Consider the following 23,440-nt stretch of genomic DNA (forward strand, 5'->3'; position numbering starts at 1 on the left):
GGTTGGGGGGGTCACTACAACATGAGGAACTGGATTAAAGGGTCACAGGGTTAGGAAGGGTGAGAACCACTGGTCTATGTAGAAGTATGTGCATGTGTATGCAGTGCCAGAGGAGATCAGAAGGAGTTAAGAGAGTGAGGAAGGACCTGATGTGGATGCCAGAACACAAACTCAGGTTCTCTGGAAGAGCAGTAAGTGCTCTTGGCTACTGGGCAATCTCTCCATCCCTGATGATAATAATTTAAGCTCCAGAGAACTAAGTGTCTTGAGATACAGATAAATAGAAGGGGCGCTGTGAAAAGTCAGACTGAAAATGTTGTAGGCTGGGGGTTGATCTTAAGGGGCGTCATTCACCAGACTTTGGACTTTGTAGTTAATTAGGGAGGAAACAGATATTCACCGCAAAGAGTTGAGCTGACCTTCTGTTTCACTGATGATATGGCACTTGCAAACTTACCTAGCTGTCTGATGTGAGATGTTGAAGAACACTTATTCTTGTTCTTTAAAAGGCAGAATAAGGGGCTGGGGATTTAGCTCAGTGGTAAAGCACTGCAAGGTCCTGGGTTTGGTCTTCAGCAATGGTAAAACAAAACAAAACAAAACAAAAACAAAAAACAACAAACAAACAACAACAACAAAACCAGCCGGGCGGTGGTGGCGCATGCCTGTAATCCCAGCACTTGAGAGGCAGAGGCAGATGGATCTCTGTGAGTTCAAGGCCAGCCTGGTCTACAGAGCTAGTCCAGGACAGGCTCCAAAGCTACAGAGCTTTCCTGTCTCGAGAAAAAAAAAAAAAAAAAAAGGCAGAATAAGGCCAGGCATGATACATGTAGGGAGGCAGAGGCAGGTTCTACAAACTGCATGGTGCATGGTGACATCATATATATATATATATTTTTATATATATAAAGTCAATATGATAAACAGATTTAAAAAACTTTTTTTTTTTTTTTTTTTTTTTTTGAGGCAGGGTCTTACTGTGCTGCCCTAGCTGGCCTGGAAATGGCTTTGTAGACTTGTAGACCAGGATGGTCTCAAACTTTTGGAGATCTGTCTGCCTCTGCCCGTGCCTCCTGAGTGCTAGTATAAGAGGTAGGGACTACCATATCCAGTTTGAAAATATAATTTAAGGATGCCTATTTAATTTCATTGGTTTTTAACACAATTATTTAAAAATGTCATTTAGGCAGGGTAGAGCATTCGAATCATCTCAGCCTCTGTGGAAGTCGTCGACAAGTAGGACGATCACAAGTTCGAAGCCAGGTTGAGCTACTTAGCAAGCTTTTTTGGCTCAAAAAGGGGAGGGGCGTAGCTTCAGATGAAGGTCTTTGTTTGAGAGCGTCCCTGGCATACACGAGGCTTCGTGTTCAACCTCTAGTATCGCCAAAGGGGGCGGGGGGGGGGAAATGCAATTTGATCTCTTTTCAAATTAAATGAATACACGCGCAGCTTCGTCGCTGACCTCAAGCCTTGCCTCTTCCTTTCTACCAGATCCCTGTCCACGTCGACTAGGAACCTGATCACTTTGGTCGAGCGTTTCTGTAGGGAACCAATTTCTGGTCACACCACGCTTGTCCCACCCCCTCGCTGCCCTTCTGGATAGTTTGATTGGCCGTCAGTCTACCTTGTGGTCTATGATTGGTCGAAGACCTGCCGGGCTACGGAGGACCCGCTGCTGTGGGAAACAGTACGGGGCGGGCGAGGTGCCGGGCGGGTGCTGCCATGGCGTAAGGCGGCTCGTGGGCGCGGCGCGTGGCAGGCCTTGAGGGCCTGTCACTGCCAGCGTCCACGGGAGCCGATACTTCAGCCCCATGATGACCAACGGGGTCGTGCACGCCAACTTGTTTGGCATTAAGGACTGGGTGACGCCCTATAAGATTGCGGTCCTGGTGCTGCTGAACGAGATGGGCCGCACGGGAGAAGGCGCCGTCAGCCTCGTGGAGCGGCGGAAGCTCAACCAGCTGCTCCTGCCTCTGCTGCAGGTGAGAGGCGTCCACCCTCTCCCGCCCGCCCATTTCTGTGCGCTTTCTGTAGGCCCCGCCCTGGGCCTGGGGGCGGGGAAGGGCTTCCCGGGGCCTTCGTTGGGGCGAGGGGTTCTTCGCTCCACTCCGCTCTAGAGGAATCTGGAAAAATTGCGGGAATGCTTCTAGCTTAACTTCTAGCTTGTCGAGCGCCTACTATGGGCAAGTACTTGACATGCATTCTTTTTTGCAGGCCTCCTTAGGCTCCTGTATCACCTACCTGAGTGACTGTGGGGAGGCCTTCTGTGGGTCTTCTGGAAAATGGGGTACACGTAATCTCGAGCTTTGGAGAACAAGGAGAGGAACTGTAGATGCTCCTCACTCTAGAGGAGTGTCATGAATAGAAGAATGACGTAGCAGTGTCGCTCAAACTTTTATTCTATGTGGTGGGCACTGGAGATGTTTTATTTCATTGTGCAGGCTTAGATTGTAGCTCCATTGACTGGAGCAAGTTCGTTAGACCCTTTTTAATTCTGTTTTTAAAAAAAAAAAAAAAAATTGGATTTTTTTTTTTTTTTTTTTTTTGCCATTTGGAATTCCTTCTGGTTCTTTGCCCAGCTACCAACTAGTTTTAAAGTACACGCAGAATTAATCTAGTAACATTCCACTAGACTTAACTCCTTTACTTATCATTTGATTTTCTTGATTCATGTTTATCCTTTCCACTGATGCACATAGTGTTGTAAAAACATCCAGTGAACAAAAATTAATGGAGTTGCTGGGTGTGATGGTGCAGGCCTTTAATCCCAGCACTAGGGAGGCAGAGGCAGGTGGATCTCTGTGTGTTCAAGGCCAGCCTGGTCTACAAATGAGTTCCAGAACAGCCAGGACTACACAGAGAAACTCTTTATTGCTTGAAAAACCGGGGGGGGGGGGGGGGGGGACGGGACGGGACGGGACACCAACCAAAAAACCACCACAACTAACGGAGTGAAAGACAGTTCTCCTTGCTTTCCAGTTCCCTCCTGCCCGCCTTTCTTCCTTCCTTCCTTCCTTCCTTTCTTTTTTTCCAGAAAGTAGTAGTTTGAAAAGGACCTTGATAATTGCTACTTTCTAAAGTTTTTTTTTGTCTTTGTTTTAACATACAGACTCTTTTTGTTGTTGTTGTTGTTTTTTCCAGACAGGGTTTCTCTGTAGCTTTTGGAGCCTGTCCTGGACTCACTCTGTAGACCAGGCTGGCCTCGAACTCACAGAGATCCGCCTGCCTCTGCCTCCCGAGTGCTGGGATTACAGGCGTGCGCCACCACCTCCTGGCCAGACTCTTTTAAAATAATGTATATCAAATACAATTTCCCAAGAAGTAGATTTGCTGGGTTACCACTTCTAAAGTGGCCTGGACACTGTTAACTTTCTAAAATGGCTGCAGTGTGTCAGTTTTAGACCTCATCTTGATAATAACTGTGATAGCTGAGGTTGCTTTTACTTCAGCTATCAGAAGTTTTTTTTTTTAACCTGAGGTTGAGTTACCCTGTACCCCGTAAGGTACTGTTTCTAGGTTCAGTTTTCCGTCCAGAGTTTGGGTAACAAAGACTATAGAGGTCCAGCCCCTTATAGTCTTTCCTCAGAGTTCCAGAAGAGATGTAACCAGCGGTGAATTAATCTAAGGGATGTTAAGTGAATCTACATACACAAAACTCTTTAGTCCATTCATTTATTCTTCGGAGTCAGTTCTCTCTTCTGCTCTCATACTCAGCTCCTTTCTTGCCTGATTCTCCCCATTTTTCTGCTCTTCTCTTTATGTTTATCTTGGTTCTCCCATCTTAGTCTTGCCCCTGTCTCGGTTCTCCATCTTAGTTCTCTCCAAGTCTCTGAGGTTTTCAGTTGTATACCCATGCAATCAGCGATACTCTGGCCAAGGCAAGGTCACCAGGCTTGAATTCCCTCAGGGTCAAAAGGAGGGGTGATAAGATCCACACAAAGAGCAGTAATTGTCAGCTGTCATTTGCAACCCAAAAGGGAAGTGATTAATGGGGAATGAATTAACTAAGGGTTAAATTCGGTTAATAGATTGAAAATAAAACTGCCTTTTTTCTTTGGAGCCGTATCTGTCCAAGCTTGTCTCCATTGCGCCATTTTCTGGCAGGGTGGGGGGAGTGTACTCGGTAACTAGGCAACCTGTGTCACAGTGTGATGTACCTGGTCTGTAAAAACCCCTTTTGTGCTGAGTTAATTGTTTTGTTTTGTTTTTTGAACATAAAAACAGGTTATAATTCAAAAGTCCAGGGTTATTTGAAACTGGAAAATATTTTCTCTGTAAAAAATAGTAAAAATGATAACATTTCTCAATAAGCCCTTTAAAGACAAATAATAGCTGAGTTATACATATAAATATTGATTAGATTCTGGGATACAGAAGAAACCTATCTTCATCTGTTTAGAAAGCTATGTTTTACTTCAGTTGAATAAGTGAGATTCCTATTCACCTTCCCCTTCACTGTTTGATTTATGGCAGACAATTTTCTATAGGCTAATCCATAATCTAAAAAGATTTTAGGGCTGGAAAGATGGCTCAGCAGTTGAGAGCACGGACTGCTCTTCCGGAGGACCCAGGTTCAATTCCCAGCGCCCACATGGCAGCTCACAACTGTCTATAACTCCAAGATCTGACTCCCTCACAGACATACATGCAGGCAAAACACCAATGCACATAAAATAAAAATAAATAAATCATAAAAAATAAAAATGAAATAGGGGGCTGGAGAGATGGCTCAGAGGTTAAGAGCACTGACTGGTCTTCCAGAGGTCCTGAGTTCAATTCCCAGCAACCACATGGTGGCTTACAACCATCTGTAATGAGATCTGGTGCCCTCTTCTGGCTTGCAAGGATATATGCAGGCAGGACACGATATGTAATAAATAAAATAAATCTTTAAAAATAAATAAATAAATAAAAATGAAACAAAAAAATAAAAAGATTTTAGCCTCCCCTCGTTAAAGTACAGCCAGCATATTCTTTCATCAACTTGGTACAGTACAAATTCTTATCCTAATAGTGAAATGTTTCACTAAAGCTTGCCCAGTGATTGGGTAAAACCAAAACTTACTATAAGCCACAGTCATCCTAGGGTTCTCCCAGCTAGGTAGCCTTCCTAGATCTGTGGGTTGCAGTCTGATTGTTCTTTGCTTTAAATCTTGAATCTACTTATGAGGGAGTACATACCATGTTTGTCCTTCTGAGTCTGGGTTACCTCAATCAGGATGATATTTTCTAGTTCCATCCATTTGCCTGCAAATTCATGCTCCATTGTGTATATGTACCACATTTTCTTTATCCATTCTTCAGTTAATGGACATCTAGGTTGTTCCCAGGTTCTGGCTATTATGAATAATGCTTCTATGAACATAGTTGAGCATGTGTCTCTGTGGTATGATTGAGCATTTCTTGGGTATATGCCCAAGAGTGGTATGGCTGGGTCTTGAGGTAGATTGATTCCCAATTTTCTGAGAAACCGCCATACTGATTTCCACAGTAGTTGTACAAATTTGCATTCCTACCAGCAGTGGAGGAGTGTTCCCCTTGCTCCACATCCTCTCCAACATAGACTGTCATTAGTGTTTTTTATCATAGCCATTCTGACAGGTGTAAGGTGGTATCTCAGAGTCATTTTGATTTGCATTTCTCTGATGACAAAAAATGTCTGAGTTACTTGTTAAAGGGAGATCTTTAGAACTAGAGATAACACTTGGAAAAAAGGAGGGTTAAGCTAATTATAATTAGCACATCTGCCTGGTCTGGGCAGTTGTCTCAGTGTAAATTTTTACCTTCTCTTAGGAACTAACAGATAGTCTGGATGCTTATCTATCTGCAGTCTGTTTTTAGAAAGTCTGGGAAGTATCTCAGATAAAATACTTAGGTCTGTAGATGGTCCTGCCTGGATGTTGCTAGTGACAATAATTACAGAAAGGTCTGAAGTTAGGGGTCTGGCTGTGTGCCTGCTGTCAGCACAGTTGGGGGATGTTATCCAAATACTCCACTTTATATGGAAATTGTGCCCAAAGAATGATCAGCCACGCTGTTAGAAGTTCTTGGGAAAAGAATCAAGTGGGAAAGCTGCAATAGCATCCAAGAGATTCACAGCAGGAAACAGCTAATATAGTCAAAAGCCAGTATCACTGAGACTCCTTGAGTCGTGGCTTTATCCTCTAGAAAAGTCCAGCCAGGTGGTGGTGGTGCATGCCTTTAGTCCCAGCACTCGGGAGGCAGAGGCAGGCGGATCTTTGTGAGTTCGAGGCCAGCCTGGTCTACAGAGCGAGATCCAGGAAAGGCGCAAAGCTACACAGAGAAACCCTGTCTCGAAAAGCCAAAAAAAAAAAAAAAAAAAAAAACCTTCACTTGTAAACAGTGAAACTTTAGGCCAGGCAGTGGTGAGCCAGGTGGATCTCTGTGAGTTTGAGGCCAACCTGGGCTACCAAGTGAGTTCCAGGAAAGGCGCAAAGCTACACAAAGAAACCCTGTCTCGGAAAACCAAAAAGAAAAAAAAGAAAAGTCCTTAACTCTTCCAGCCTTTGCCATAGTCAGCAGAATTCCTACTTCATATTTCTGCGGCTCACAGCATTTGGGAAGGATACAGTCTTTACTGGTGAGAACTAGCACGCCCACCTTTGTACAGTGCTTCCCAGTGCACAGAGCTCTTTGTGTTAGTTCACTCAACTTTTGCCACAAAGGACATTTAACTAATGAAGGAGACAGGCTCAGAAAAGCCACAGGGTTTGTGTTTATAGAGTGCCAGAGGGGTTGGGGGTTTAGCTCAGTGGTAGAGCACTTGCCTAGCAAGCACAAGGCCCTGGGTTCGGTCCTCAGCTCTGCGTGGGGGGGGGGGGGGAGTGCCAGAGGAAAGAGATCCTTGTCCTAGAAATTCTGTTCACTTTTTCCTTCTTTTTAGACCATTCCCTTGACTAAACAAAAACAATCCACAAATGTGAAGTATTTCTTGGTGTTTTAGGTAATCAGGAAAATCCTGATTCTGTATTTCTTGTTTGGAATGATTGATAAATGACTCTGTTTGCAGTTCTTAGTCAGTCTGTAGGTCTTTGGCCATTGTCTCTAACTTCCTATTTCTCCTTTATGCAGGGTCCAGATATCACACTGTCAAAGCTGTACAAGCTAATTGAAGAATCGTGTCCTCAGCTGGCAAATTCAGTGCAGATCAGGTAAACTTTCTTTCGGCAAAGGAGTGGGTGGTCATTAAGACTTTCAAAAAGATATAGTTAGGGGGTAGGTGTTTGGCTTCTTGGTAAACTGTCCCCCTCCCCCCCCAACAAAGCCTGGTTTCTAGCCCCGGCACTTTAAACTAGACATAGTGGTGAAGCTGTAATCCCAGCAGTGGGAGGTAGAGGCAGGAAGAACTGTAGAACTGAAGAATGTGCTGTAAAGCACATTGGAAGCTAGCTGGGATCCATGGAGAAATGAAGTTATGTTCATTTGAGGAGTTGTTTTCCTTAGTTCCTTTATTTAAAATTTTTTAAGTGGATAACATTAGACATAAGATTTATATGTTCTTTCCCCCCGATGTATTATTTTATATGTAATTACCTCCTTTTGTCTTAGATAATTCCATTTTTACTTTGACAAATGTCATGACCATAAAGGAAGCAATATATGATGTTCTTGAGGAATTTGGGAGTGGCGTTTTAGTGGATTATAAAGTTTGTTTTACAAGCCACAGCTTTATACAAACCTTGAGATAACTTTGAAATCAGAATTGTTGTCGGTAATTCAGGAATATGAAGCGTGGAGGATGTTCAATGGGCCTTCCTAAAACATGCATCCCAATTTTCTCATTCAGAATCAAACTGATGGCTGAAGGCGAATTGAAGGATATGGAACAGTTTTTTGATGACCTTTCAGATTCTTTTTCTGGAACTGAACCAGAGATTCACAAAACAAGTGTAGTAGGTATGAAACTTCTCAGAAGAGCAGAGAGCGTTTTCACTGAAGGGAGCCGCTTTCCGAGGGGCATCTGTCGTTCCTTTGGTGCACATGAACAAGCAGAATAGGGCTGTTGGCTATGTAGTGGTTTGTATTTACTGTTTGGATCTATATTTACCCGTAGCTTGTGGAAAAGCACCTCTGTTTTATCTATGGTAGTTAGCTGGTTCTGGGGTCTTTAGGGTTTCCCAGCTCTTTTCACAGTCCTGCGGACACTTGCCCGTAGTGTGCAACTGTTAGTGGGGCCACCAGCCAGACTTAGGAAGTGAGGTAAGTAAACTCACACTCTTGCTTCAGCGTTTGAGTGCGTGCACACATGGCCTTTCTTCGATGCCTTTTCTACTAATGTTCCTGTGTTCCTCGCCTCTGGCTCTGTTGCATGATCGTTTTTCTGTTACTCAGCATCAGTTGTATATTGACCTCCTGTTGCCCAGGTAGATGTAGACTTTCCTCTCACAGAGACTACATTGTGCTGGGAAGAGGGGACGATGGTAAAGAGTAAATCAGTAAATCAGAGAATTTAATCACTTCTCGGTTTTTGATTAGAATCAAATAGTAAATATGATGGTTTCCGAGAGTTTGGACAGCGGTGGAGAAAACAGAGGCTTGAAGGGATGGAGGTGGGAGAGCACTGAGCCCTGAATGTAAAGCATGCGGGAAGAAGCCTCCAGGAGGAGGGCAGCACCTGCAAATGCCTATGATTCTCCTGGGGGAGTTGGCCAGTAGTCACTGCCTGTGTTAGGATGTCAGCTAATGCTCCCATCTGTCTCTGGTCTTCTTTTGTAGGTCTGTTTCTGCGCCACATGATCTTGGCCTACAGTAAGCTTTCTTTCAGTCAAGTGTTTAAGCTGTACACTGCCCTCCAGCAATACTTCCAAAATGGGGAGAAGAAGACGGTGGAAGACGCTGATATGGATAGAGAGGATGCAGAGAGACAGATGGAGAAAGAGGAGCTCGACGTGTCTGTCAGGTGATTGGGGTGTTCCTGGCCGGGCCTTTTCCAGTGACACAACTTACCCGCTTTGCTTCAGACTGTACGAGCTGGCTGTCCCTTTTCAGTCCCTGGGGACCCAGGAGGTTGGCTCGCTGCCTGCACCCAAGATGTCTTTTGTCTTGATTATTTCTTTATCTTTTTTCTCAGAGTAGACTCAATGATCTACCTCACATCTATATTCTCTTTTTCCTTTTCCTTTTTTAAAAAATGTGGTATTGTGTTCCCCCAAAATATTGTGCACCCTAATAAACTTATCTGGGGTCACAGACAGAACAGCCACAATATTAAACATGAGGATAGGCAGTGGGGCACACTCCTTTAATCCTAGCATTCCAGAGGCAGAAATCCATCTGTTCAAGGATACAGCCAAGCATGATGACTCACGCCTTTAATCTAGGGAGTGATGGTAGAAAACAGAAAGGTATATAAGGTGTGAGGACCAGAAACTAGAACCATTTGGCTGGTTAAGCTTTTAGGCTTTCGAGAAGCAGTTCAGCTGAGATTCATTTGGATAAGGACTCAGAAACTTCCAGTCTGAGGAAACAGGATCAGCTGAGGAACTGGTGAGGTGAGGTAGCTGTGGCTTGTTCTGCTTCTCTGATCTTCCAGCATTCACCCCAATAACTGGTTCCAGTTTGTTTTTATTAATAAGACCTTTTAAGATTCCTGCCACATGGCACAGTGTTCTGAAGCTCACCCATGTGTAGATGCCTGCAGCCTCTACACGAGGGCATCAGATCCTCTGGAACTGGGTTCAGACAGTTGTGAGCTGCCATGTCGGTGCTGGGAATCAAACCTGGGTCTTCTGCAAGAGCAACACATGCTCCGAACACGGATCAACCTCTGCAGCCTGAGAATCTCCTTTTTTAAAGGGCTGAGTCATAACTTGTATGCATGCACTCACTTTGCTTATTTAAAGTTTATCAATGAATTATTGAGTTGCTTTCATGTTTCAGCTGTCCTAATGCCATGTAAACATGAGTCTACGGGTGTGTGTGTGTGTATCCCTGCTTTTATTACATTTTGATGTGTTTTTTTTTAGTAGCTTCTTAACATGTAGCCCATTGAACTTGAACTTGCCATCTTCCTGTCTCAGCCTCATGAGCAGTGGAATTACACAAATACGTTACCATAATTGACCTTGAACTTTCAAAGACTACATGATTTGTAAATGTTATCTTTCTCACTCATGTAATTCTTTGCTGTTATTGAATTTTTATTTTTTTGCTTTCATATTCCAGAGAGGAGGAGGTATCTTGCAGTGGTCCTCTGTCCCAAAAACAAGCAGAATTTTTTCTTTCTCAGCAGGTATGTTAACTTATATGAGTTTTTTTCCTTTTACTAAGTCCTGTGGTTCTGTATTGCCATAAAAGTTTATTTGCAAAGTGTAGTGCCTGTTACTCTTGTCCATCTTTCCTGGTAATACCCGTGGGTCCTTCCTGTGTTGCGTCACTTTATTCTTCTTTTATCATTATAGTACAGGTTCATTTGATAATGGTGTCTGACCAACAACCCAAACCCTAGTAATTTAGATTTGTGGTTTTCTTTTTGCAGCTATGTATTTATTTGTAGTGTTGAGGGGATTGAACCCAGTGTCGTGTGCATACTAGGCAAACACTAGAGCAACCTGTTGTGTCCCCAGTTAACATTCCCCCTATATGTATGTATGTCTGGTGTGTTTGATGTGTGTGGGTCCACGTGTATGCATGTCCGTGTGGAGGCCCTAGTTTGAAGTCCAGCGTCTCACTCAGTTCTCTGCCTTATTCATTGAGGCAGGACCTCTCAGTTGAATCCAGAACTTGCCAAGCTGCTAATCTAGCCCGCTCACTCTGGGGATCCCTCACACCTTCCAGCACTGGAATTATAGAGGGCTGCACACCCACCCACCTTGTCGTTTTGACATTTTTCAAACATACAGAAAAATGGAAAGGCAGGCAAGGTGGCTCAGTGTATGAAGGTGCTGTCACCAAGCCGAATGACCTCTGTTCAGTCCTGGGACTTAACATGGCAGGTAGAGAGCTGCCTCCACAAGTTTTCCTCTGACCTCCACACATAGCTCACCGTTTGCTTTTTGTTAGTCTGAGATGGGATTTCATGCTGTAGCCCAGGCTGGCTCAAACGTTTGCCGGTTCTCCTCTCTTGGCCTTTAAGTAGTCGGATTGTAAGCTTCAGCCACCACCCAGCAAAAGGGGTGTATAGTAAATGCCCATGTAATTTCTCTCTGGGTTCTACAGTTAGATTTTTCTGTTTGTAAATGTTTAACATGCTCCATCCAGATAAAATGAGATTTTGTGTTTTGGAGCAGGACTAGGGGTTGTTCACTGTGTAGCCTAGACTAGCATTAAGAGCAGAGTTTTCCTTTCTCAAGTACCTGAGTGCTGGAATTACCAGTGTGCCTAAATCACCTTTTTTTTTTTTTTTTTTTTGTAATTTAGTGAAAAAAAATTATGTGTATATTTGTGTCTATGTGTAGGTATGTGCACATGGGTGCAGTGCCCTCAGAGGCCAGAAGAAAACATTAGACCCCCTGGAGCTAGAATTAGAGGTGGTTGTGAGCTGCCTGATGTGGGTGTTGGGCACTGATCTTGGGTCTTTTATTTGTTGATGTATTTCAAGTTGCAGATCCTGATGTATGTTGTTACAGATGTGTGTTATTACAGCTTTGAGCCATAGATTTTTTTTTTTAACAACTTATTAGAGGAAAAGTGTATTTGGCTTACAGTTACAGACGGAGAATCCATAATGACTGGGAGGCAAGTGGCTGGATCAGGAGGAAAAGATGATGCAGAAAAAGTGAAGTGTAATTGGAGCCAGGCTGTAAAGACTAAAAGCTTGCCTCTAGTGACATACTTCTTCCAGAAAGTCTCTATCTCCTAAAGGTTCCATAATCACCCCAAAGAGCCATAGATTTTCATTATTGTACTAATATAAATTAAGTATTTTCTCCTGTGTTATTTTAATACAAAATAGAATCTTAACTTTTTTGGCCTGTTTGTTTTTTTCATAATTTCCTGCCTACCAAAAGATGTAATATTTGAATTTTGGCAGATGTGGTGGTATATGCCTTCCATTCCACCACTGGAGAGACTGAGGTTGGCAGGTCTGTGTGAATTCCAGGATAGCCTGGTCTAAAATAATTGAGTTACCCCTGCAGGTGAATTTCATATAGAATTGCTTCACTGTAGAGCCTGGTTTCATAATTGAGGACTCGCTACATTAGCTGTGAGGCAGAAATGTTTGTCATCTGAGTCTCCTCGTACTCGGGTGCCCTGCAGATGAATTAAAGGGTTCAGTGTGAACAGGTGATGCTGTAATTAAACTAGGAGGCGCTACATATTAAGTTTTAACTGCCTCTGCGTGGGGAAAGCCTTTATGTACATAAAAGCTCTGGAAGAAACCATGCAGGAGATACTTGGTTTTTCAGCATAAAACTTAATGTCTGCATGTCATCATCATATTCTCCAACTTAATTAAAAGGCAGACAGCACAATGGGGGAGTATCGGCAGTGAATGTGGGTGAAAGAGCCAACAGTGTTGCTTTAGAATCTGTTCAAAGAGCGTTTGATGATGAGACGGAGTTCATGATACAGCATTATGGGAAAGAAGAACGCGCTGGAGAGATGGTGGCTCAGTGGGTAAGAGCCCTGGCTGCTCTTCCAGGGGCCCAGGATGGATTCCTAACATACCCACATGTCGGCTCAAACCCGGCTATGACGCCAGCTGCGGGGGATCTGGTACCCTCTTCTGGCCTCCGTGGGTGGGCACTGCACATATGTGGTGTACAAACAGACCTGTAGGCAACACACAGAATAAAAATAAATACATCTCTTTTTTAAAAAAAGAAAGTAAAATTATATCATTATTTTGTCTTAATTTTTAATTTCATTATGGGTGTGGATGTTTTGCCTGCATGTTTGTAAACTACATGCATGCAGTGCCTGTGAAGGCCAGAAGAGGGTGGCAGATCCCCTGGAACTCAAATTTATGGGTGCTTGTGAGCTGAATTGTGGGTACTGGGAATTGAACCTGGCTCCTGGAAAAGCAGTCAGTGTTCTTAACCGCTGAGCACCATTTCCCCTACCCCTGCCCTTGTATTTTCCCCCGCTGAGATTGGGTCTCACTGTATAGGTCTGACTGGTCTCAAACTGACAGGGATTTTCCTTGAATGCTGTGATTACAGGGCTGAGCTACCATTGTTTTCTTACCTTTTTTTTTTTTAGACAAAGTCTCAGTATTGACGCAGGAACGCTTGTTCCTCCTGTAACTGCCTCCCAAGTGCTAAGATTGCACGATTAGGGTATTATACACAACTTCATACCTGTAAACATACACATGGGGGAAAATACTAGGGTAAAATATCCTACTGTAACTAGGTATGGTGATATACTTACTGGTAATCTCAGCACTTAGGAAGATGAGGCAGGAGGATTGAAAGATTGAGGCCAGACCCTTTCAAGAAAAAAAAAAAAAGATACACGAAACTATTCATAATCTTATTATTAGCTGATATAATACTACTAACTTATTTCTTTTGTAGCCTTTTCATATTTTTGGCTTTTTTTGGTAATAATTAAAAATGGAATATGTGAGTTTGAGGCCAACCTGGTATACATAGTGAAGTCAGGGGACATAGAGACCATCTTAAAAAGGGGGGTGGGTGGGAATTTTTTCTAGAAAAAGTCGCCTGTATATAATTGGAATGTATTGGCTGCATAACCAGTTAAGTACAAACATTTAACATGGCTGGGTGTGTTGATCACTTTTTTAATCCCAGCACTTGGCAGGCAGATGAGGCAAATCTCTGAGTGTGAGACCAGAATGGTCTACATAGCAAGTTCTACGCTGGCTACATAGCAAAACTGTCTTTAAAAAACTTATTTGTGCCGGGCAGTGGTGGCGCACGTCTGTAATCCCAGCACTCAGGAGGCAGAGGCAGGCAGATCTCTGTGTGTTCGAGGCCAGCCTGGGCTACAGAGCGAGATCCAGGAAAGGTGCAAAGCTACACAGAGAAACTCTGTTTCAAAAAAAAAAAAACAAAACTTATTTGTAACTTTTTTTTTTTTTTACTTTACATATTGCATATTGGCCAGCTTTGTGCCACTCCAAAGAAATAGGAAATATATGCTACTCTCAGCTAAAGAGGGGTTTGTTTTATAGATGTAGATATTTAAGTCCCAAGATTGATCGGCCCCATTGGTTTGGGCTTCTCAGAGTCACAACCACAGCGACTTGTGGAGACAAACGGCCATCTCCAGCTGTGCAGCAGTGGGACTGGGGCATGGCCTAGGGCACTTCTGAGGCATAGCCCCCGTGACCTGGGTCCTACCACTGGGTCCTACTATTTTTGTTGTTTTGTTTTGGGAATCCTTAAACGAATCTTTGAGATTTTGCAATGATTTTAGAATAACTCTCAAATTCTCATAAGGGCCCTTTATGATCTGAGTAGTTATTATGACTGGTTCTTATCATGAGTTAATCTAGTTTTTTTTTTTTGTTGTTATTGTTGTTGTTTTTCTTTTATTTTTTTTGTTTTTCGAGACATGGTTTCTCTGTGTAGCTCTGCACCTTTCCTAGAACTCACTCATAGCCCAGGCTGGCCTCGAACTCACAGAGATCCGCCTGCCTCTGCCTTCTGAGTGCTGGGATTAAAGGCGTGCCCCACCACCACCTGGCGTTTTGTTGGTTTTGATTGATTGTTTTGGGGTATGTGTGTGTGTGTGTGTGTGTGTGTGGGGACCTACCTCTTAAAGGTCCCCAGCACTTCTCAGTGCTGCCAAATTAGGGACCAACCTGGGCTCTGGAGGGGGCCATTGAGCATCTCTGTCACAGTAGCATGTTGTGAAATAGCTAGGCAGAGGACAGTGCAGGGGACATGGTAAGGTGCTTTGCATGTGCCGGAGGTAGAAGGATAAACACATCTGTCTGGACTAATAAATACACATCTGTCTAATGAGTCCGTGGTCTTGGGAGGGCTCAGGTTTACAGTTTACATATAATCTGGCCGGTCCCACAGGAAGGGGCAGTGCAGAGGACTCAAGGGAGCATGGCCTTCAAGACCTTGCCTAGCCTGGGTGATAGAACGTGGATGAAGTATAAACTGGGACCGTCTTAGGTGGGCTGGGCCTGGAAGGAGCATGTGGGTGAGGAGTGCTGGCCCAGCCGCTATGTCCAGGGGAAGAGAATAGGCCTGTGTGTGCTGGTTCATCCACAGTCTGTGTTTAGAAAGGAGGGACTGAGGCCGATGAGCGCCAACCATCAGGTGACCTCAGTTCCTCCGGACTCCCTGTTTGTTGACCTTCCCTTCCCAATCTGTTGTCATTGTCATTTGCAGGCTGCTTTGTTGAAGAACGATGAGACTAAAGCCCTCACCCCGGCTTCCTTGCAGAAAGAATTGAACAACTTGTTGAAATTTAATCCTGATTTTGCTGAAGCAGTGAGTTTTTCCCAGAATTTGTTGTTGGGTTGCACAGAAAGGTCAGTGCTGTTCAGTAGGTCAGATAGCCACACAGATTCCAGGTTCTAAAAGAAATGACATTGTTGGCCAGAGCAGGCCTGGGTTGCAGGGCTCTCCCACCGTCTCGGGCAGAGGCCTGCCACTGCATTCTACTCATCGTGGGGCCGGCTTTGGACAGGAGATGGTAACTGATTCATAAAAACATGTTAGGGCTAAAGCAAAATATTTTCTCCCTTTGGTGAGTACTTTTAAAAATTAAATATCCAATCATTTAATTCTCTATCGAGTGTGTTACTCTGTGACCTTCTTAATGATACTCGATTTGACATCAGCTTTCATTCTCACGTCCAACGGCTCTTTGTTTTCCAGTAACAGATCCGCCCACTAGGAGAGTGGTTTAAGTCTGTGATTCAGAGCAAAGGGCGAGAATTAACTTGGTAGCTAATTTTTCCTAGTCTTACTCTGTCTTCAGTCGGACATTTAGAAGAATTAACTTAAATTTGTACGTGGATCAGGGTTTCGTTACTTGGGGAGGTGTGCTGCCCTTCCGTGTTGCTCGAGGGTCTAACACAGCCATCGTAGTCTGTGTATCTAGGATAAGCCTGAACAAACACCTAATGGGATTGCTGCTTGTCGCCTGTGGACTGGTGCAGCCCAGGGTCTTGAATCTCTTATTTTGCCTGTGAAGAAAAGATTAAGCTGAACCCTGGCTTCCATGAGACTACTGATTGTTTTTTGTTTTAGCATTACCTCAGCTACTTAAACAACCTCCGTGTTCAAGATGTTTTCAGCTCAACGCACAGCCTCCTTCATTATTTTGACCGCCTGATTCTCACTGGAGCTGAGGGCAAAAGTAATGGGGAAGAGGGCTATGGCCGGAGCCTGAGATACGCTGCTCTGAACCTGGCTGCCCTGCACTGCCGCTTCGGTCACTAGTAAGTTCGTAGACTCTGTCCATGCGGACGTGGAAGACCAGCTCCTCGGTGTTAACTGAAGTGTGTTTTAAAACATAATCCATTGCCAGGTGTAGTGATGCACTCGTGCAGAGGCATATGCATTGCTGACCTGGAGATGAGCCTGGTCGACATAGCCAGCTCCAGGCCAGCTAGGGCTGTAGTGAGACCTGTCTCAGAAATGAACAAAGACCACTCTTGAGGCATGGTGGCACATGCCTGTAATCCCAGCACTCAAGAGTTGGAGGTCCGAGGAGAGCTGCAAGCTCAAGGCCAGCCTGGGCTACCTGGAAGTCTCTGTCACAAAACAACAAGCAATTTTTATTTTAAAATGAAGAAAGAAACTGATTTAAGATTTTTCTAGATTGTTTCTAGCTTCCAGAGTGAACCTTTCTACACTGAAACACAAGTCAATGAAAATCCTCCTTGGTAGTATGCCCCCTGGCGTCACTATGTAGTAGTGCATGTTTTAGTGCCTGATCCGCGCTTTTTACTTCTAAGAACAACAGACATTTAGGGATGGGGAAATGAGGTCATTAGGCCAAGGGTTCCCAAAAGGATTTTTGGACATAATGATGGTGCTGTGGAAGCTATTTTCAGTATTTGAAAAGCTAAAGGAAAGTTAAGTCTGCTGGTAGAAGACTGCGTAGCTTGCTGGAAATGCTGTGTGCCTTTGCATGAGTTCACGAAGCCGTGAAGCTGGTTGATTTTGTTTTGGTATATACCTGGCTTTATTGTTTGTTTATTTTGTTTTGTGGAAAATACATGAGAACTTGTAGTCAGGGCAAGTGTGTGGACACCTTCCTGTAGAGAAGGTCGTATAGGAGGGTTAGGTTGATTGCAAGTGTGGCTGCAAGTTACCAGACACAGTCTGAGAAAAACACACTGCTGAGCAGACCCTCAGAAAAGCATTGTGGTGCTTCAGTCCAGAGGATGTCCTCAGGGAGATTCAGGCCACAGACTGATACTCCAAACCAACGATTATGTAATACCTTATGATAGCTAACTCCTTTTTCTTCTTCAATAACCTTTGGATCAAGTGTGGTTTCTTGTTCGGTTGGTTGGATTTTCACTCCTCTTGGGGTGCTAGATTTGGGACCCGGGACCCCATGGATGTTAGATAACCAACCCCTTTACCACTGAGCAACAGCTCCAGCCCGAAAGACCTTTCTTTTTCTTAACAGGGTTTCAGGTTTTCCAACTGGCCTCCAACTTGCTACATAGCTAAGAGTGACTTGAACTTGTAATCTTCCTTCCTCTGTCTCCTAATGCTGGGATTTCTGGTGCATACCAGCACGACGGCTTATATGGTAGCGGAGATGAACCTAGAAGTAGGCACACACTCTGCTGACAGTCCTGTCCCTAGCCCCGTAATGATGGACTTTTGATGACTGTTTACTGATCATACACTTCCTGCTAGGCACCCTTGTGAATGTCAGGGGATACAGAGGTGAGAATAGGAAACCCTGCTGTGATTGACGCTCACTGTGGAGAGAGAGGTAGTAGTACAGAGGGTGACGCTGGACCGGCAGGAGCCCTGCTGCTAGAGTTGCCGTTGCTGGGAGAAGGAAGGCTCTTGCCCCAGGTGTGTGCTCGTGCACAGGTGCCCAGGTCTGGGTTGGTCCTGCTTGCAGCCTGCTGGCCCGAGATTGGAGACAGACTGAGGGGAGCCAAGGGCCTGTGCCTGTGTTTGGAGGGAATAGTCACTTCAGGGAGAGGGTCCAGGGCAGGAGCTTACGGTATGAGCTGTGCTCATCCTGGCTCTGTATGTGAGGAGAAGTAGGAGGTGACAGGGTCAGCATTTTCTGGTCATGCGTGAGAACTCTGGCGTCCACTCTGAGCAGTGTAGGAGGTCATTGCTTCTGTCTTGGGAAACCAAGTAGGTATCGCAGTACACGTCAAATGTGAAACCAGCTTGCCTCTTGCTCTGTTTTAGCCTTTGTGAGACAGTCCCATGTAGCCTAGCCTGGTCACAGGCCTGTGCCACCAAGCCAGGTTCTTTTACTGAAAACGTTTGCTTGACTTTTTTGGAGTTTCTGTGTTGGAAGTTGTCCCGATGTATGGTTCTCTCCAACTCCTCTTTCCTTAGCTTAGCACTGTGTGATACTAACTGAGGCCCTGTGTGTGAGTGTGTGCTTCCTCAAGTAGCCCACGATCTAGGGCATTACCTTCTGCTCAGCTTGGAAAGCAGTTCGAAAGAACAGGTGAAGACGTACCTGGCTTTCCATTTGAACAGACATTAAGAAGAAAGTCCAGGACTGCCTAGTTAAATTACACCTGTGCAGCTGTTGCTGGTGTTGGAAGAGAAGTCAGTGTGCATGTCTTGCTGAGGCAGACGGCGTCGGGAACTTCTGGGTCTTACGTGGAGGTCTGGCGGTATTAGTAAGGCTGTCTTCCTGTCATTTGCCTTTGGGAAACCCAGAGCGGAAGGCATGGCCTGTGCACTTGGGAGGTGGTTAATAAAATTAACACAGGTTAAGAGGGCAGCGCGCAGTAGTAGTTAGTGGAGTGTCGCAGAATGGGGGGTTTTCATTGGTGCTAGCTCATCGGAGCTGAGAGTAGCTGGCTGGGCTGCCATGCTCATTGAGACGTTGCGGAGGCCATCTTGATTTTCAGTGAACAATTGTTCGTGAGCAGGGAAAATTTTACCAGAAATAGGAGCCTTCAGATTGCTTCTGGAAACTGATTTTTTTTAATGATGATGATAAAGTAGCAACTGCTCATAATGTGTTATGGTTGTTGATTTTGTTTTTAACAGTACAAAAAATAACTTAATGAAAAGTAAAGTAGCGGTCTTGTCTTTTCCTTGCTGTTCTCTTGGCAGTGGACGGCTGGGTAAAACATTTTAGAAGCAGCAAGGAAAGCCATTTCCTTGACTACACATTCCCCTGGCCCTGCCTCCACAGTGGCTGTTTCCTGCTCCTGAGGCTGGGGCAGCCACTGGGAAAGCAGTCCATAAATAGCCATGCTGCAGTAGAGCCTGCTCGCACATGACTTCCTGCTACTGACGCTTGTATATTTGTGATCGCTAACCGCCTGGTAATGTCTAGTCTGTCATTAGTCAACAGGCAGAGCTCGCCCTGCAGGAGGCAATTAGGATTGCCCAGGAGTCCAACGATCACGTGTGTCTGCAGCACTGTTTGGTGAGGCCGTCCTCTGGTCTGGGGATTTTGCTCACGGGTTGAGTTGGCCTCCTGAAGGCCCAGTTTTAACCAGGTTGTTTTGCAGTGGGAGCAAAGGTCCTTAGCGGTGAGGGGAAACTATTTAGGTAGACACCCTCAGGGCCCCAGGGTCACTCATTGTCCTGCTTTGAGCACTTTCTATCTGTACAGCTCGCCATGAAAGAGAGAGTCAAGTCTTGCATCGATACTGGCGTTAATGAAACTATGTTTTATACCTCGTAACTTGGTGTGATAGTGGTGTATTAAAGCGTAATTGCCAAGTATATGGAGTACTGAGACACTTGACAATCACCCGTGACTCTCATCTCAGTGAAATGCCACATGGGAGCTTTATGCTTCTTTCTGAAGTGCCTACCATTGGGGGCTGGCAGAGATAAAGTTTATCTCAGTCTGGCTTTGCTAAAGGTTTTGCTATTCCTGACAGGTTTCATTCACACTCAGAAGTCACAAGAGACAGACAGTGTTTGGGAGGGTTTATTTTGTCCCTTTAGATTCTTCCTTATGTCCACAGTGATGTTGCACTGGAACATCGGCCATTGCCATTGTTATGACACATTTTGATGGTTATCTCTTGCCAGAGCTGGCTTTATGTGCTGGGGCAGAAGAGAGCCGATAGCTATGTTCTGCTGGAGCATTCTGTGAAGAAAGCAGTACATTTTGGGTTACCGGTAAGGCTCATCTTTCTGTGAGATTGTTAGAGTAAGTGGTGTTGAGTCTCTTCTTCCGCCCACCTTGGCCGTGACCCAGCATAGACTTAGAGTGGGTATCTCTACATGTGGTTTCCCTTCTTGCTTGCTTCCTACGACTTGAATTATTAATCACACCACTAAATTCTTTTGGGCAGGTTTCTCTCTATTCTCTTTGTCCTAATAACATCTGTGAGAGCTCCACTTACTGATTTGATAAGAGAGCTTTGTTTAGTTTTAGTTTATTGAGTAACAGTTAGTACATTTTCACTTAGAAAAATTATAGAAAAGGCTTTTTTCTTCTTTTTTTAGTGCTGGAGATAGAACCCATAACCTTACACATGCATGCTAGGCAGGTGCTTTACCGCTGAGCTACATCCTCAGCCCTGGGAAGACTTAATTTTAAACCAGGGATTGGTAAACTACAGCCTATTTTTCAAATCTGGTGCTCCGTCTGCCTGTGTATGAACTTTGCTAAGAAAGGTTTACACGTCTAGATGGATGGGGCCGGAGGACAGCCAGCCACAAGTAAGCAGAGACCAAATGTGGCCTGGAAACTGAAATCTACTCTGACCCTTGCCAGAATGTTTGCTGATCCTTGTTTTAAACAGTAAGCAAAGCCTGCCAGGAAGATCTGTTTTTGTTGTAGCCTCAGTGACAGGCAGAGGGCGGGGTCTGGGTGCAGAAAGTAGGATGGCTTTGGGGTCCTGACTGCTGATGGAAGAACATTGTTCTGACTTGGCGTCTGGTCGGTCCGTGATCATCGACCGTGAAATTGAGAGCAGTTTAGTGCACATCTGTTCCATCTGTGCATCACCTGTGTGATGGCTTCGGGGAAGGGAACATAACATACATGGACAGAATTGACGTAGCTCTTTAGAGACGGCTTACTACACTCTTGATACAGATTTAAACTGCCTGTTTTGGTTAAGCTTTTTACCCTTGAAGATTATTCCAGAGGTTAAGAAGATAACTTGTCGCTCATGACAGGCATCCTTTTTTGATCTCCTGTTACCTGATGTGCCCGGCACTGTTTGCTCTATTATCTCATTGTAATCCTTACCACGATTCTTTATGATAGGTTTGATGCCCATTTTACAGATGAGGAAGCTGAGGCTTAGCTAAGAAGCTAAGTGACTGGCCCTAAGTCAACAGTAAGTAGCAGAGGCAGTGTCTTAAGTCCAGGTCACCTAATGCCGAAGCCCTGGCTCTTTGCCGTGTACCCTCTGCTTCTCTTCCAGCCCTAGAGTTTCAGGAACACATCTCCATGGGTCAGGGTTGAGGTCAGGCCGTAGGAACTCCTTTAAGCAGAGCTGTCACTGTGCATGTGCTGAAATGTGAAACCCACCACATTTCTGAAGAGCAAAACCAATTCTGTCATGTAATCTCTATCTTGGGTCGTGGGTATATCTGTCCCCTTAGTACCTCGCCTCCCTGGGAATACAGTCCCTTGTTCAACAGAGAGCTTTTGCTGGGAAGACGGCCAACAAGCTGATGGACGCCCTCAAGGACTCCGACCTGCTGCACTGGAAACACAGCCTGTCGGAGCTTATTGACATCAGCATCGCACAGAAAACGGCCATCTGGAGGCTGTACGGCCGCAGGTAGGTCTCCGGGCAGACTGCCAGAGCCACGGAAGTGTGGAGCCTTTAGAGATAAGCAGGAGCTCTCACACTGGTCCTGTGCAAGGTTGTCCCCTTTGGAAGTTGTTCATGGAGGGGATTAGAGAAAATGCTTCGTCATCTGGAGACATTTTGTAGGCTGCACGAACTTGGCAAAGTCTGCCCCACTACACGGTTTACTCTCTCTGGCTGCTCTTGTCTATAACCGGTGGGTGATCCCTCATCTGGTTTGCACATTTGATCTCAAGATCATGAGTATAACTGACCAGTGACCAGCTGGGGCTCCAACCTAGATCACCTGACCCGGAGCTGAGACCCCTCCTTCCTGTTCGCATGCTGCATGGCCTCCTTGTGCAAGTCCAGCGTCCCTCCCCACAACTGCTTGTGTAGACAAGACGGTGTCTCTGTCGAGTGTTTGCTCTGGAATAGCTCCTCCAGCCGCTCTGGTTTCCACTCAGCCACCTGTGGTTCGGAAGTAAACTTCGGAACCAGACTTTCCTCTGGAGCCCCGTCTCACCCGTCCCTAGACAGCCTGTTGTCTCTAGGAATTCAGTAATGAAAGGAAGTGCCTCTTTACCAGTCTTGTTTTTGTATTTCAGATAATTTTTTGGCACGGCGTGCTCTGAAACAGCTGCCGACACTGGCCACTGCCTGCATTGCCAGAGCAGCCGGTGCCAGGATGGCACCGGGTCTGAATTTACCCGTGAAACCTAATTAACAGCCCGTGACCTCAGGGAACATCGGGGAGGGGAGGGGGAGGGGGGATCTGGGTGCTGAGTGCTCCCACTTGTGCGGACCTACTCTGCGTCTCCTTGGGGCCTGCACGCCCAGGATGCTTCCCTCTCCTCGGCCCGAAAGCTGGAGAGCTGGCATGGGGAGGAGTTGCTCCACACATCCAGAGCCGCAAGAGTTCACTTTCTTGTGTCTCCACTGAGGAGAACTCTCAGTATGGCTCAGGGGCAGCCTGGGTCTGCTCCCTAAAGGGAAACTGTCCCCTCTCCCCACCCAGCACCATGGCCCTGCAGCAAGCCCAGATGTTGCTAAGCATGAACAGTCTGGAGTCAGTGAATGCGGGCGTCCAGCAGAACAACACGGAGTCCTTTGCCGTCGCTCTCTGCCACCTTGCAGAGCTACACGCAGAGCAGGTGGGTCCCTTGGGTTAGTTTGTGATCTGGTGCTGTGGCAGCATTCCTGAAAAACCAGCTTGGAAGGAGGTGCGGTATATCATAGCAGGTGCATGTGGTAGTGGAGGTCTGCTCACCTCCTGATCCCAACATGGCCTCCAGGGTGTGCACCAAATGTTAATCACCGGTGGGCTTTGGAGGAGCATTTCAAATCCAGCTGCAACACAGGTGAACTGACCAGTTTTGCTTCTGGGCACTGGAGGCTCTGCCTTTCTTTCCCTTAGTGCTTGAGAAAAGCACCAGCTGTGTGTCGGATGGGTCTGGTTGGTACAGGTTGCCGAAGAATGAAATCCCCCACGGAGATGGTCTAAATGTGGAATGTGCCAAATTCGTCAAATGAAGGGCTTTCTCCCCCCATCCCCCCAGACAAGGTTTCTCTGTGTAGCTTTGCGCCTTTCCTGGATCTTGCTCTGTA

General features: G+C 45.4%; 1 protein-coding gene across 3 annotated transcripts in view; it reads left to right on the forward strand.

Annotated features, from left to right (window-relative positions):
- The first annotated feature begins 1,666 nt into the window (after positions 1-1,666).
- The window catches only part of Anapc5 (anaphase promoting complex subunit 5), a 31,508-nt gene continuing 9,734 nt past the window's right edge, over positions 1,667-23,440 (forward strand). Inside the window, exons 1-11 of one of the 3 annotated variants that reach the window (XM_036171611.1) lie at positions 1,667-1,982; positions 7,093-7,172; positions 7,808-7,917; positions 8,737-8,920; positions 10,186-10,252; positions 15,276-15,377; positions 16,143-16,333; positions 19,413-19,494; positions 20,112-20,201; positions 21,642-21,823; positions 22,851-22,986. In XM_036171611.1, coding sequence (XP_036027504.1) covers positions 1,812-1,982; positions 7,093-7,172; positions 7,808-7,917; positions 8,737-8,920; positions 10,186-10,252; positions 15,276-15,377; positions 16,143-16,333; positions 19,413-19,494; positions 20,112-20,201; positions 21,642-21,823; positions 22,851-22,986 — 1,395 coding nt within the window. In that variant the 5' untranslated portion in view covers positions 1,667-1,811. Of the gene's footprint in view, positions 1,983-7,092; positions 7,173-7,807; positions 7,918-8,736; positions 8,921-10,185; positions 10,253-15,275; positions 15,378-16,142; positions 16,334-19,412; positions 19,495-20,111; positions 20,202-21,641; positions 21,824-22,850; positions 22,987-23,440 lie in introns of those variants that run through there. The other 2 variants (XM_036171612.1, XM_036171613.1) reach the window with 2 other exon arrangements.

The sequence above is a fragment of the Onychomys torridus genome, chromosome 22 (assembly GCF_903995425.1).
Source record: "Onychomys torridus chromosome 22, mOncTor1.1, whole genome shotgun sequence".
NCBI classification, from domain to species: domain Eukaryota; kingdom Metazoa; phylum Chordata; class Mammalia; order Rodentia; family Cricetidae; genus Onychomys; species Onychomys torridus.